General features: G+C 46.0%; 1 protein-coding gene across 1 annotated transcript in view; it reads left to right on the top strand.

The window, feature by feature from the left end:
- The window catches only part of grm3 (glutamate receptor, metabotropic 3), a 46242-nt gene extending 43218 nt beyond the window's left edge, over positions 1-3024 (top strand). Inside the window, exon 11 of the mRNA XM_056281155.1 lies at positions 2948-3024. Coding sequence (XP_056137130.1) covers positions 2948-3024 — 77 coding nt within the window. The remainder of the gene's footprint in view (positions 1-2947) is intronic.
- Positions 3025-15371: the final 12347 nt, after the last annotated feature.

The raw sequence follows: 15371 nt of genomic DNA, 5'->3' as shown, positions 1-15371 counted from the left end.
GAGGGTTGAAGCAGCAACCGGGACGGCTTGGAAGAGTGGGGTGATTTGCCGGATACCCCCCCCAAAAAAAACTCTGGTGGATCATTTTTGACAAAAAAAAATAAAAAATTGATCTTTTAAGACTTGGGGCCCTATTTTTATAGAGGCGCGCTCCGCGAAATGTGGATTTCGACTGGTGAAGTTGTATTTCCCAAAGGCACAGTCATGTTTACTGTGCATACTGCCCTCGGTGGTATTTTGGTGAATTGCTGTGCGCAGAAGTGGGAGAAGAGGCGCAGTAGTAGGTGTGTTATTGACAATCCAGTGGCATGTGCAATTTGGTGTCAAGAACAGCCATGATCCCAACACCCAAATCCACCTCCATATCCCAATATAGACATAGGTTTCTATGTCATAAATATGTGTATATGTGTGTGTGTGTATATATACACATATATATATATATATAATCCAGTGAGTCAAGTAAATTCCTTATGAGACAGTACAAGCCCGTTTCATGCCATAAGCAAATCATCAGCTGTCTATATATCTACTACTACTACTACTTTCGGCTGCTCCCGTTAGGGGGCGCCACAGTGGATCATCCGTTTCCATCTCTTCCTGTCTTCTGCAGCTTCCTCTGTCACACCAGCCACCTGCATGTCCTCCCTCACCCCATCCATAAACCTCCTCTTTGGCCTTCCTCTTCTCCTCTTCCTTGGCAGCTCCATATTCAGCATCCTTCTCCCAATATACCCAGCATCTCTCCTCCACACATGTCCAAACTATCTCAAGCTTGCCTCTCTTGCTTTGTCTCCAAACCGTCCAACCTGAGCGGTCCCATCAGCTGTCTATATATATATATATATATATATACACACACACACACACACTAGATATAGTTGCGCTCAGCTCCACACATAGTATGGGCTCTGGTACCAAACTCCTGGAGAGGGGCTGGACTCATTACTTTTCCGGATTTGGCCAAGGTGACAGGCGCCGGGCGGGTGTGGGGATTCTCACAAGTCCCCGGTTGAGTGCCACTGTGTTGGAGTTCTCCCCGGGGAACGAGAGGATTGCCTCTATACGACTGCGAGTCACTGGGGGATAAGGCTCTGACTGTTGTGTATGTTTATGCACTGAATAGCAGTTTGGAGTATCCGCCCTTCTTGGAGTCTCTGGGTTGGTGTTCTGGATGGGGCTCCGCCTCAGGACTCTATAGTTCTGCTGGAGGACTTCAATGCTCACGTGGGCAACAATGGAGAAACGTGAAGGGGTGTGATTGGGAGGAACAACCTCCACGATCTGAACCCGAGTGGTGTTATTGGACTTCTGTGCGAGTCATGGATTGGCCATAACAAACACCATCTTCGAACATAAGGTAGTTCCTAAGTGTACTTGGTACCAGAACACCTTAGGCCAAAGATCGATGATAGACTTTGTGGTCATATCAGATCTGCGGCCGTACGTTTCGGACACTTGGGGGAAGAGCGGAGCAGAACTGTCAACTGATCACCACCTAGTGGTGAGTTGGATCAGATGGCGGGGTAGGCTGCCGGACACACCTGGCAAACCCCAAACATGTAGTGAGGGTGAACTGGGAACGTCTGGTGGAGGCCCCTGTCCATGAGGTCTTCCAACTACTCCCACCTCTGGAAGAAGTTCTCGTGTATCCCGAGGGAGGCTGGAGACATGGAGTCCGAGCAGGCCATGCCCAAAGCCTCTATTGCAGATGCAGCAGGTAGGAGCTTTGGTAATAAGGTCATAAGTGCCTGTCGAGGCGGCAACCTAAGAACCCGCTGGTGGACTCCGGCGGTGAGGGAAGCCGTCAGGCTGAAGAAGGAGGCCTTTCAGACTTGGTTGGCCCAGGGGTCTCCTGAAGCAGCAGAGAGGTACCGAGAGGCCAGAAGGGCTGCCGGTTCGGCAGTTGCAGAAGCAAAAACTCGGGTGTGGGAGGAGTTCAGCGAGGCTATGGAGGAGGACTTTCGGTTGGCTTCAAGGAAGTTCTGGCAAGCCATCTGGCGACTCAGGAAAAGGAATCAGGGCTTGACTCAGGCCGTGTTCAGCCAAGGAGGGGAACTGTTGGCCCGGACTGGGGATGTTGTCGAGCAATGGAAAGAACACTTTGAGGAGCTCCGGAACCCGGCTAATATGTCCTCAGTGGAGGAGGTAGAGTCTGAAGACTCGGAGGAAGCCCCACCCATATCCCTGGCAGAGGTCTCCGAGGTAGTTAAAAAGCAGTGGCAAGGTCCGCGGTGGTGTAGCGGTCTAAGCATCGGCTTTGTGTCGATGCAGTTGCCCACTGGGGACTGGGGTTCGTGCCCCGGTCTCGTCAGATCCGACTATGGCCGGACTCAGTGAAGCAGCAATCATTGGCAAACGCTGTCTTCGGGAGGGGGGCGGAGTCGGCTTGTGTTCGTCACGTGAATGCGTCTCTGTGTGTGTCGGAAGAAACAGTGGTTCGGCCTGGAGTCGCCTTGTCACGAAAGTGGGGAGGCGTCTCCTTCGAGACTGCCGGCCGGAGAGATGCAGTTGGCGAATGCATGCAGTACGAGGGTGGGTGTTTGAATTAAAATAGGGATCGATTGGCCACTAAATTGGGAGAAAAAAGGGAAAAAGAAATAAATAAAAAAAAAAAAAAGCAGTGGCAAGGCACCGGGTGTGGATGAGATTTGCCCTGAGATGCTGAAGGCTCTGGACATTTTTGACATTTTTCTCCTTGAAATGTCTTATTTTACATTGGAGTTGTGATCAAGTTGGATGTAAAATTTACACGTAATTGAAATACATAAGCTTTAACTTATGGGTTAAATATTTTTTTTGAGTTAAATGCAATGCATAATTCCCCGACAGGGATCAATAAAGTCTCTCAAAATAAGTTTTTTTAAAATCATCTAGATCCATTGCATGATGACTATCTGTCTATTTTAACTCGTTATTCCTTCTATTTTTCCGTCTTTCTCTTCAGCTTCGGTCAGTGCCCACTACGTGCCAACTGTGTGCAACGGGAGAGAGATAGTCGACTCCACCACCTCGTCTCTGTGACCAAGTCCACTCTCGAAACGTGCCCCTGTGACTGTTAGCCCATCGACCAATACAATACCCATCCTTTCAAGCATCAGTCCCAAACCTACATGCAAAGCGTAATACAACGCACTCACTCACAGACACACACACACACACACATGCGCACACACACCTTCCTCGTGGACTAGAACATATTGTTTCACATATGTAGAAAGTGTGTAACTATGATTAAATTATTTTCTAGGATGTACATATATGGAATCAACATTGTTGTAAAGTAGAGAAACAAAAGAACAAAAAAAAGTTTCTAGGAGGAATTTTTGGAGCCTTTGTTTTTGATAGCTTTGTTATGATGCTGTTGTAAATAGACTTGCGCTCAGTCATGGTCGGGGGGGAGGCTCTGCAGGGTGGACGCACTGTCGTGGCTCCGCTTGACTCATCCGCAGTGTTCCAGACTTTTTATTCTCATGCTTTTTTGTAGGTCTCATTGTAATAACCGATTCTGTACGCATTTCTACTGTGTATCTGTACATTTGTATACTATACTACTGATGGTTCAAACAGCACAATGTTGACAGTATTGTAACCCTAGAGAGTGTGGGGGGGGTGGGCAGGGGGAAACTATGAGTTGAATAGTATAAAATGGCTAGAATGAACATACAAAATGCATCACATTCATTGACTCAATACTGTGGCAAAACACAATTTTTCACTTTTACTACCCAGATAGCATCCGGATGTGGGCCACTTCAGGCAACGATGTGGCACTGATGGTCTTCTTCTGGCCCTGACAACATGGATGTGAGCCTGAAGTGGCCCACATGTATAATTGCAAATATGGTCCAAATATGCCAAATCAAATCTGGGCTTTTTTTGGCAAAGATGCGGTGCTCTTGGCAACATGTAATCTGGATGTGACCCTGAAGTGCCCCATGTGGTAAATGGTGAATTTGGCCCAAATGTCACAAAACAAATGTGGGCCACCTTTGGCAAATATGTGGCACATGCGGCATTGCTATGGCTTGGTTCTGGCAAACAGGAGCGGACCGCCCAAGTGCCATCATTCCACGTGGTATGTGGGCCGGATGAAGTGTCGGGTGTGGGACGGGTCCGGGCCACAGCAATTTTGCTATCTGGGTAAGAATCGATCTGTCATCGAGACGGTTGTGCTTTGCATCCCAGATCCATTCAAACAAACCCATCGTGGCCGTTTTGGAGATAAATATGCATTTCTTTTAAGAATGGTCATTTTTTTTTTCTGTTTCTAATCATGGAATCCCTTTATATTAACGGTCGTAGTTGTACACGTGTGTTCACTAAAGCTACAGTATGTCCGCTTCCACTCTCAGACTTGTGTTTCCTGGGCGGATTGCTGTAACGGGGTGGACATATTAATAACTAACGGTAGCACTGAGAGGGGTAGAGTACAGCAGATCCATTCGTATTGCCTCAAAACTGTCCTCAGCCGGTGTTGTGATAGGTCTTTCAACGACGAGAAGCGGCGTCTCACCAAGCTAAATATATGTTGTACACAAGTGGCTCCAGTGTTTATGACCATGACGTTTGAACCAACGAGGCAGTGTTTGGCTAGGTCTGTTGTGACCCATAGATACGTGATGACGTTTTCCATGTGGCTGTGTGCCTTAATGTGTGTATGGTAGTGCATTGCCCTTAGAAAGTAGCCTGATCTCAGTTCAGTATTATCAATTCTAAATCCGACTTCAGACGATGAAAAGTGACCTCAGGTCCGTAACGGGGCACGCGTAAGAGGCGATGTAGCCGCACTCGCTGCCGAGCCTTCTCTTGTTGTTTACCTGAAAGAGTGTGAATGGATGTGCATGTACATTTCGCCGTGAGAATCTATTTAAAAGTGAGTTTCTCGGGCGTCCGGGCGGAGTGGCAGTCTATTCCGTTGCCTACCAACATGGGGATTGCGGGTTCGAATCCCCGTGTTACCTCCGGCTTGGTTGGGCGTCCCTGCAGACACAATTGGCTGGGTCTGCGGTTGGGAAGTATGTGTCCTGGTCGCTGCACTAGTGCCTCCTCTGGTCAGTTGGGGCACCTGTTCGGGGGGAGGGGGGGAGAATAGCGTGATCCTCCCACGCGTTACGTCCTCCTGGCGAAACTCCTCGCTGTCAGGTGAAAAGAAGCGGCTGGCAACTCCACATGTATGGGAGGAGGCATTGTGGGAGTCTGCAGCCCGCCCTGGATCGGCAGAGGGGGGTGGAGCAGGGACCGGGACGGCTCGGACGATTCGGATAAATTGGCCAAAAAATACAATTGGGGAGAAAAAGGGGGAAACCCCGCCCCCCCAAAAAAAGTATATTTCTCAACCCAGGAAAAGGGCATGTCCAATAAACATTCCATACGTCGATGTCTTTCCTACTTTGTGTCACGGATTAAACAGTAGCAGAATAAAAGAGCGGAGCGAAGGGGAGGAGGCGAGAGGCTCGCACACCATTCAGGGGAAGTATGGAGTTGTGAACTCATTCAAGTGTGAGGCTGACGTGTCCGCGTTGAATGCGTCGATATCGGGGGGGGGGGCCCAGTGCAGCAGCTGGCATCGGCGGTCCCGGGGAGGTTAGCGGAAGGGGGCGGAGTACACAATGTCAGCTGCTGCTGCTGCTGCTGCCCAACCAATAGAACGACGCCGTCAGAGCTGTCCTGAGATGCAGCACATAACAGTTATCAAAATCCCCACACACGTCAGATTCTCTCTAGAGAAAACGACGGGGTGTGGGGAAAGTTCACAAAAGGACAAGAAAAACGTCGTCGGTGGTAGGAAAGGCTACAGCGAATAAAGGCACTCGCACAGGACGGCCTCAACCCTGGGATTTTAACAAATATAGCCAAAGCAGGAGCAGAGACAAGGTTTTGGTAGCGTGTGTGTTAAGAGTGACATGGATGATTTGGCTTCCTCTTCCAGAATTTGCCGCGTTAGTTAGTGGTTGGGGCATAGTGGTACAGATAAGCGTTCACGAAGCAAACTGAGACGATCACTTACAGTTCTGCTATCAAAAGTAAAGTCAGCGCGACACTCGATGCATTTCATATCCGAATGCTCGATAAGAATCTGTGCCCATATGCACATATGAGAGCTGTGCGGTTTCACATGTATGGGAGGGGGGGGGGGTCGCATTGTAGGGATAGCAGAAGTGTTTACTGAAATTCTGTCAACCTGCACATCCTTGTCACATCCCCTGTGCCTGAAAACACCCTGGCAGATTATCGAACCCAATGACAGACTGAAAGAATTTTTAAAGAGTGTTAGTTTTGAAAAGACATGACGGCCTTTATGGGGGGGTGGGGGGGGTGCGTAAGGTGGATGGGAGCAAGCGACGCACTGGAGCAGAGGGGAGCTGCTGCTGGATTATGCAAAGCACTCCCACGGCCCAGAAGTCGCGGAGCTTCTCTGGAAGCTCAAAGCCTCCCAGAGATTCGCAGGCTTTGTTAGCAGGAGGCTTAGCCATTCATTCAGTGGTCCTGCTCCCTCAAGATACTCCCCGCATGGCAGGTTGCTATGGACAACCGCTGCCACATCCACTGCTGGAATGTCTATTTGTCCATGTGGAGAGGAGGGGTGAGGAGAGGCTGAAAAGAGCAGGAATGCAAAGAGGAAAAGAGGTTACTGGTTTCGATTCAAATTGGCAGTGACTGATGGTACTTGGCCTAGTAGGAACCAGTACTCGACTCCCACCTTTTAATGGCAACACCAATAGAGCACTTAACCCTCATTCACCTCTAATTTAGTCCGGTGACCAGCCTCGGACAAGACTCTCACACTCGTCCTCTCTCCCTTTCTCTCTTCAACCTTCCCCACCGCCAACTCTGTTCACCTTACCTCATACTATGTGTGAAACATTCAGCCAGATCAGGCTCAGCCAAGACCACCTAAGCGAGGCCAACAGAGTCTTAGCCCGTCGTGCATACACCCAGTTACTCAGATCTGACTTCCCACTGCAATACCTGCCAAGGCAGCGGCCTTGAGGAGATGGGGCTGGGATAACAGGAAGATAGACAAAAGAGTTGCAGGGTGTATTGGAAGACTAAAATGGGACGTGGACGTAAAGAAGTTGCGGGGATTTAAAACCAGCCAACAGTATTTTAACTCACTAAAGTGAGCTTGGCATCTTTTGTGCCCAGTACTATTCGGAAGCCTCTTTTAATTGACCATCCTCATGAATATCCCTTTCACCAGTAAGCTGTCCACTACAGACATTGTTCGTTTATTTATCCTGTGCCAACTGCCGTTTGCTCAACAAGGGATTCTGTGCTGTAGCCATGCTATATGTGAATGTGTCTTTAGTCTCCAAGTTTTGAACAAGACAAGATCTCTGTGGTAAAATGAAGCTGAGGTCAAGCTCAACTCTGGAACTGGCCAGTCATAAAGCAATAGTGCAGTGTTTATATTGCGTGCAATAATGAGGCTGTGATGACATCCTAATAAATAATAACAAGCAAACGGATGGTGTTGTCTGCTCGTCCTTCTGTCCCCCCTCCTGCTGTGACTGATGTTTAACTGGGCCCGTTAAAACTCACTGCATGATTAAAACAATGAATGCCGGTGTGCAGCATCCACCAAATGTACCCAGAATGCAAATATGTTACAGGCAGTTTTTTGTTAGCCATGCACACACACACACACACACACATGGGTTATTAATGATGTATGTTGGCAAACCTTGAAAGATAACTCTAACACCCTGCCTAATCTGCTTCCTAAATGATTGCGCTCCAATTAAAGCATCTACTGGAACGTGACACCTGCCTTAGGACAACACACTGCTTTGTGTCTGCATGAAAAAGATAGATACCCAAACAGTTACACTGCTAACCAGAAAGAAAGAAAGAAAGACAAATGTCAAAGTCCTAGATCATTGTGTAAGGAGGGTCTGTTAACAATCTGCTGTATTACACTGCCCTCCACAGGAGAGTCCTGCATGATGCCTAAGTAATACACTGTGTAAGATTATTCTAAGGATCACTGGGCTTCTGGAGAGAGATACTCCAAGATCCATGGTGGACTCTAAAGTTAATTCAGCATGAATGTCAGTTAATCAGGCTGCTATATAATTTTCCTATTGTCCTTAGATGGCCCCGGGCTCATCCTGGAGTCGTGTGTTTTCCATGTCTTTAGGGTACTCTGTGCTGGTCTGTGCTGGCAATCTTTCACAATTGAGAGGTCTGGTTAAAAGTGCTAAAACGTACAGTCACCTGCAAAGATAGCCAGCTAGTCAGACCTGTGACCAATTCTCACAATCAACTGTATTTCTGGAGTCTCTGAGTTTATAGAGATGACTCTTTTTTTTAAATATATCTTAATGACATAGACTATATAGCGTGATACCGTACTAGTTTCCTCCAACTGTCCCCATTAAAGTATTTTCACATTTTCTGGAGAAAAACCTCGCTCCGTTTAAGGATCACTGGTCGGGGTTTGAATCGGGAGGGAATGGTTGGAAATGAAGACTTCAAAGCGTTTTGTGCAAGTTGGAGATGAAGTAATACAAATGCATTGTGAGGGAGGGCACAGAGGGCACTTTGAAGGAGGCGCAGCTCAGTAAGAAGGAGTAAAAGGTGCACAATATGATGAACTCCGCATAGAACTGGCCCATATGGAAGGTGTCAAATAAAAAGCCCATTACTCAAAAAGAACTGTCTCAAAGCACGTCTGGAGTCTGCCATAAAAGGAAGGACTGAACCAGCTGAGGTGTGCATAAAGGCTTTGCAAGTGCATGGGACCAAGGTGGTGCTTTTGTCCCAACTGTAAGAGGGTGACGTGAAATTAAACACTGCCCTTACCCCACCCAACACGATCCTTACAGCAAAGCCCGGTGGTGGTGGCGGCGGCAACATGGAGGGGCTTTCTCATCAGCAGGGACGAGGCATCAGGTCAAACCTGAGGAAAGACTCAGTAGAACAATACACCGGGAGATACTACAAGATGGCCTTTTGTTAAAGTAATCAGGCGGTCGGAGAACAAAGGGAATTTCTCCGTTGAGCTGAAACGGAGATGAATCTCATACGAGGGCGTCACGATGACGCGCCCCTTTAGGGGTTGATGGGGCGAAGGTCTGCCAAATGCTCACTGTCTTGGGACTCACAACTGGCCAGCTCGGGCGTCCGGGTGGCGTGGCGGTCCATGCCGTTGCCCACCAACAGGGGGAGCGCCGGTTCGAATCCCCGTCTTACCTCCGGTTTGGTCGGGCGTCCCTACAGACACAAGTGGACGTGTCTGCAGGTGGGGAGCCGGATGTGGGTATGTGTCCTGGTCGCTGCACTAGCGCCTCCTCTGGTCGGTCGGGGCGCTGGAGGGAATAGCGTGATCCTCCCACGCACTACGTCCCCCTGGCGAAACTCCTCACTGTCAGGTGAAAAGAAGAGGCTGGCGACGCCGCGTGCATCGGAGGCGGCGTGGTTAGTCTGCAGCCCTCCCCGGAGGGGGTGGAGTAACGACCGGGACGGCTCGGAAGAGTGGGGTAATTGGCCGGATACAATTTGGGAAAGAAGGGGGGTATGTTTATGTGACCGGTTACTTTGTTGCCCGGTGCGGGATTCGATACGGGGTGTACTGCACCACAAGGCGACATCACTCACCGCTCGGCTAAAGGGTCAGACCCGTTAGCTAGGGGCTAACGTGTCTTATTAGTATTTTATATTTATATTTATTTAAATAAAGGGGGTATGTGTATAAGTGGTATACTGAAGGTGGCGTTTGGTGGAGCACTTGGAGCTGGCTGAGGCGGCCGCGATGCCGATGGCCCTGCGTCGTCACCCATGTTGCTGCCTTGCTGCTGCTAACGCTAGCTAAAGCTAACACACTTCGCCTGCCTCTCGCTCCCTCGTTTTTTCTTTTCTTTTTCCGCTCTCACTCACCCGCACTGCCGTACCACTTCTGACGCCATGTTTCTTCTTCTTCGTCTTCTTGTTCTTCTTCTTCTTGTTGTTCTTCTTCTTCTGGCTTCTTGTTCTTGTTCTTCTTCTTCTTTTGGCTTCTTCTTGTTCTTCTTGTTCTTGTGCTTCTTCTTCTTCTGGCTTCTTCTTGTTCTTCTTCTGGCTTCTTGTTCTTCTTCTTCTTCTGGCTTCTTGTTCTTGTTCTTTTTCTTGTTCTTCTTCTTCTTCTTCGGCTGGATGGCGGGCTGAACAGCGAAACTTTTCGTACCTCTGCTTCCTTATAGCCCAAAGTTAGAAATTTAGATGATTGTATCGACGTCAAACGGCTGGATTTCAAGCTGTTAAAATGCCAAATTCAAAGAAACATGTTGAGGGTCGCCCCTCGAGTTCTACAGCCCCCCCTCCCCCAATCTACTTGAGAACATAGGACACGACTACTTCATGGAGGTGGGTCCATGAAGGCTAGCAGCAGCAAGAGGGAACGGGAACAAGGCTCTCCAGCAAGTAGTCGGCCAAAAGAACGCGGAGGAAAGAAAAAGAAGGCAGAGGAAGAGAGAAGTGAGGTCTCCAATAAAGCCATCTTGGAAGCTTAAAATGCTTAGGTACGAGTACTCTTGCTCATTTAAGGCCCATCACTTTGCTAAATACAGACTATAGGATTCTGTCAGGAGTGCTAGCTGCCAGACTGGAAGGTATGATACATATAATTAGTGAAACACAGTCTGGCTTTATCAAGGGAAGATCTAGTCACAATAACATCCGTCTGGATCTGCTTGATTACAGTGATTTAGTTGAAGATGATGGTGTGGTGACCCACATCTATATATAACGAGAGACATTCACCTAAGAGGACGGTGTACCTTTAAGGGAAGAGGCGAGGGGTCAGATAATGCACTTCCGCTTCCGGTTGAGAGTTCCGTGTCGTTGTCGAATGTATGACATGCTAAGTTGGAGCTAGTAAGCCACCTCGACTACGTCTACTCTCACGTCTCCTGTCTCGTTGTTTTCTAACTCCACAATTGATTCTTACTGTAAACTACTAATAATACACGTTAGCCTCCTAGCCAACGGGTCTGACCCCTTAGCCGAGCGGTTAGTGATGTCGCCTTGTGGGGCAGTACGCCCCGTATCGAATCCCGCACCGGGCAACAAAGTAACCGCTCACACTGCCGTTTCTAGATTTTCACAAAGCGTTTGATTCTGTTCAGCACCCTTTCATCTCGCAAGCCCTACATCATTTTGGTTTTGGAGAGAGGTTTGTTGGTGTCATAAGCGTGTTATACAAGGATATAAACAGTTGCGTGTCCTTACCTGGTGGTACCTGCCCGAGATTTGGCGTTAAGAGAGGCGTTAGACAAGGCTGCGGCAGCTCCCCTTTGTTATTCATTATTGTAGCAGAATTACTTTCCATTCTAATTAAAAATGATAACATTGATGGGCTAGAGGCCTTGGGCAACAAGTTATTGATAAGCCAACTTGTGGATGACACAACACTTTTCTTTAAAAAATGCCTCCCAGATCCCCTTGGCCCTTAAGTCAGTTGAGCTCTTTACCAAAGCATCAGGTTTAACTCTGAATATAAGCAAATGTGAACTTGTGGCGATACATGAGCATCATTCTAGCTCATTATTTGGTGTCCCTGTTAAAACTGAGGTTAAATATTTAGGAATTAACTTAAGTAAAAACCTTGAATCAAGAGAAGAGATGAATGTTAAGAATAATATTACAAAGTGTAAAGCTATATTAAACAGCTGGTTACAGAGGGACATTACTCTGTTTGGGAGGATTCTTCTCACCAAGATGGTAGAGCCTCTCTAGATTTATTTATCCTGCTTACTCATTGGCTATTTCATCAAGAATGAGTAAATCCATAAACCAAACTAATTTCAATTTTATTTGGAAAAACAGGTGTCATTATATCAGGAAAAGTTGGGAGGGATTGCTTTTCTTTTGAATTGTGATTTTGAACTGTCCAAGATCCCATTACGTTCATCCGCCTTCCATAAACAAGTTTTGCAATATTGGAAACTGTTGTTTAAACACAACTTTACCCCCCATGCAGTTCCAATTTGGAATAATAGATGTGTCCTGTTTAAGGGGAAATCTTTGTTTTTGGAAGAGTGGTGGAAAAAGGGTATTTGGTCCATTACACACATCATGGATGACAGAGGCAATCTATTGAATTATAATGAGATGTGTTTGAAATATAGTTTATCCTCCTCTGTAAAGGTCTATGACATGGTAATAGGTGCGATCCCTATACAACTCAAGTGTCTTATTTACTCCTCTGTCAGCCCCACACTTCGCCCCTTAATGATTGACAACTTAAAATTTGTCGACAGAATCTGCAATAATCTCTTTATCAGAAACTCTCTGTTGAAGATATGCTATCCTGACCCTTTAAGAAAGAATTCTATTTTAGACATGTACTCAAATTTGAATGCCCATAAAATTAGAAAAAGATACATTTCATTCCCTATCCCCCCCAAAGCCAGAGAGGTTCACTTCAAGATAATTAATGATATTTACCCCTCCAGTGAAGTTTAAAATTTAATGTAGACTGTAATTTCTGCCAATTCTGCAAGACAAACATAGAAACGGCGGATCATTTATTTTCCCACTATACCATTACTTATAAGTTTTGGTATAATTTGTATGCATGGATGAAGTCGAGCGTTAGTGCTCTACCGCCATTTCTACTAGTGAGTGTCAAATGTGGAATGTTTATGGAGGATAGAAATATAGAATTCTTGTTGAATAGCGTGATTATTTTGGCAAAATATTTCATACACAAATGTAAATATTGCGAAACGCACCCCTGTTTAGCAGCCTTTAAAACCGAATTAGTAACTTTGTCCAAATCTCTTCAAATGTATGAAAAACAGAAATAACCAAAATTGATTCTTTGCATTTGTACAATTTAATGTAATTTAACCCCTGGAGTATTGCATTGTCCTATTTTATTTTAATTTTCCTTGTTTTATTCTCATTGTCTTTGACATGTTTGATGTACTGTTCTTAGCTTCTCTGTTGTTTTAGAGCAGTGGTTCTCAACCTTTTTGGGGTCCTGGACCCCCTGCATATTTTTGATCTACCCTGAGGACCCCTCCACCTGATCTTGGGGGAGGGGGGTTGCAGTTTGATAGAAACAGTAGAAACTGCATTTTAAATTGCATTATAGCATTTATTCACTCTTTGGGGCAAAAATAAGAGCTTTCAGTTGTAACTTAGATATACTTAACAACACAGAATTCTTATGCAGTAACTTTCAGATATATGTAACAAAACAGAATATGTATTCAGTAACTTTCAGATATATGTAACAAAACAGAATATGTATTCAGTAACTTTCAGATATATGTAACAAAACAGAATATGTATTCAGTAACTTTCAGATATATGTAACAAAACAGAATATGTATTCAGTAACTTTCAGATATATGTAACAAAACAGAATATGTATTCAGTAACTTTCAGATATATGTAACAAAACAGAATATGTATTCAGTAACTTTCAGATATATGTAACAACAGAATTTTTATGCAGTAACTTTTAACAATGCAAACGGGAGCGAGATCTCTTATCAAAATACAATAAATTACACTTCTGAAACAGATGTAATTAGAGAAAAAAGTCCTGTTACCCTTTATAGTTTAGGTAGATAAAGGTCTCAGTCACATTTGAGTAAAATAATCCTGTTTCTATAAATGTCATAGGATCTTTTTTTTAAAGATATTTTATTTTCACGGACCCCTTGCAATTACACCACGGACCACTAGGGGTCCGCGGACCCCCGGTTGAGAAACACTGTTTTAGAGCATACTGGCTTTGTTTGACGTGTTTTGTATATCTGTCGTCTTTTGTATTAAGGCAGATTCGCCACGGCAGTAGGGATCTCATTGACAGCTGCTTCATTTGAAAGACGCTTACAACTCTCGGGAAGCTCATCGACCGCTTCTAGAGAAGGTACTCTTCTTCTGCAGTACGTCTGTTAACCACGGCTCTGTAACTGAGCCTCCAGTGCCATCTACTGGCGTACTGTCATAGTTCACAACTACATGTATTGCAATTGTAACAGGCGCAGATTGATGACGGAAGAGGTAATCTGATGCCGCATATTTTCATTTTTAAACGTTCCAGTTTGTAACTAAATAACACAATCAAGACATTTAGACGTGATGTGATTCGCCGACACGAACAGGAAGTTGTTCACAACTGAGGAAAACTCGCTCACGTTCCGCCCTGAGGGGGTCACCCTGCCGTTTATGGGTCATTGTCGCCATCTAGTGGCAAGGAGTGAATATGAATTTACACCACTGGAGCTCGTCTTTCTTGGCTGTAGAAATAAGCAACTTAAAATAAAAATAATAAATGGACAAGAAAACTATAAATGAAAAACTATAAGGGGGGGGTCCTAGGATTAGCAAATTGAATATTAAAATATTGATCTTATAAACCCGGCGCTTCACAATACACCACATTCACAACTGCTGTCATTAAACATTTACTTGACATGCTACAGTACCAGACTAGAGGAAAAACGTTAAATGTATTTATGTTAACATTAGTTTATTGGAATATTACATTTTCTTTCACTCACACACACACACTCACACACACACGGAGTTAGTTTATAGACCTGCATTTATTTTGACAGGCTGTTATGTTACAAAGACTATCGGACATTCACACACGTTTTGTTGGGCTTAACATAGGCTTAAATTCTAAATTGCATTTGGGGCTACGATCAAAACGTTCAGGGCTGGGTGTCCGGCTAGCGTAGCAGTCTATTCCGTTGCCTACCAACACGGGGATCGCTGGTTCGAATCCTTGTGTTACTTCCGGCTTGGTCGGGCGTCCCCACAGACACAATTGGCCGTGTCTGCGGGTGGGAAGCCGGATGTGGGTATGTGTCCTGGTCGCTGCACTAGCGCCTCCTCTGGTCGGTCGGGGCGCCTGTTCGGGGGGGAGGGGGAACTGGGAGGAATAGTGTGATCCTCCCCCTGGTGAATCTCCTCACTGTCAGGTGAAAAGAAGCGGCTGGTGACTCCACATGTATGGGAGGAGGCAGGTGGTAGGCTGCAGCCCTCCAACAGCTTGGGAAAGTCGGGTGATTGGCTAGGTGCAAGTGGGGAGAAAAGGGAGGGGGAGGGGGCAAAAACAAACAAAACAAACAAGAAACGTTCAGGGCTTAAGCCCCAGCAAAATGAACCGGTGACACCGATGCACACGATCAGGCATATAGACCACAGTATGCCAACTCCGCTGGTCAAATCAGCTGTTACGCGCACGACCTGTCATAAATTTGGCCTCTATAGTAGTGCTGCAACTAACGACTATTTTGATAGTCGACCAGTCGTCGATTATTGAAACGATTAATCGACTAGTCAGATAATGAATCGCACAAAACAGTAGCTCATGTCACTGACCATCATGTTTAGTATTGACTCGGTCGCTTGCTGCGGTGCAC

Source organism: Lampris incognitus, chromosome 6 (genome assembly GCF_029633865.1).
Source record: "Lampris incognitus isolate fLamInc1 chromosome 6, fLamInc1.hap2, whole genome shotgun sequence".
In the NCBI taxonomy this organism is placed as follows: domain Eukaryota; kingdom Metazoa; phylum Chordata; class Actinopteri; order Lampriformes; family Lampridae; genus Lampris; species Lampris incognitus.
The sequence above is the reverse complement of the archived record's forward strand: the minus strand, read 5'-3'. Positions and strand labels throughout refer to the sequence as shown.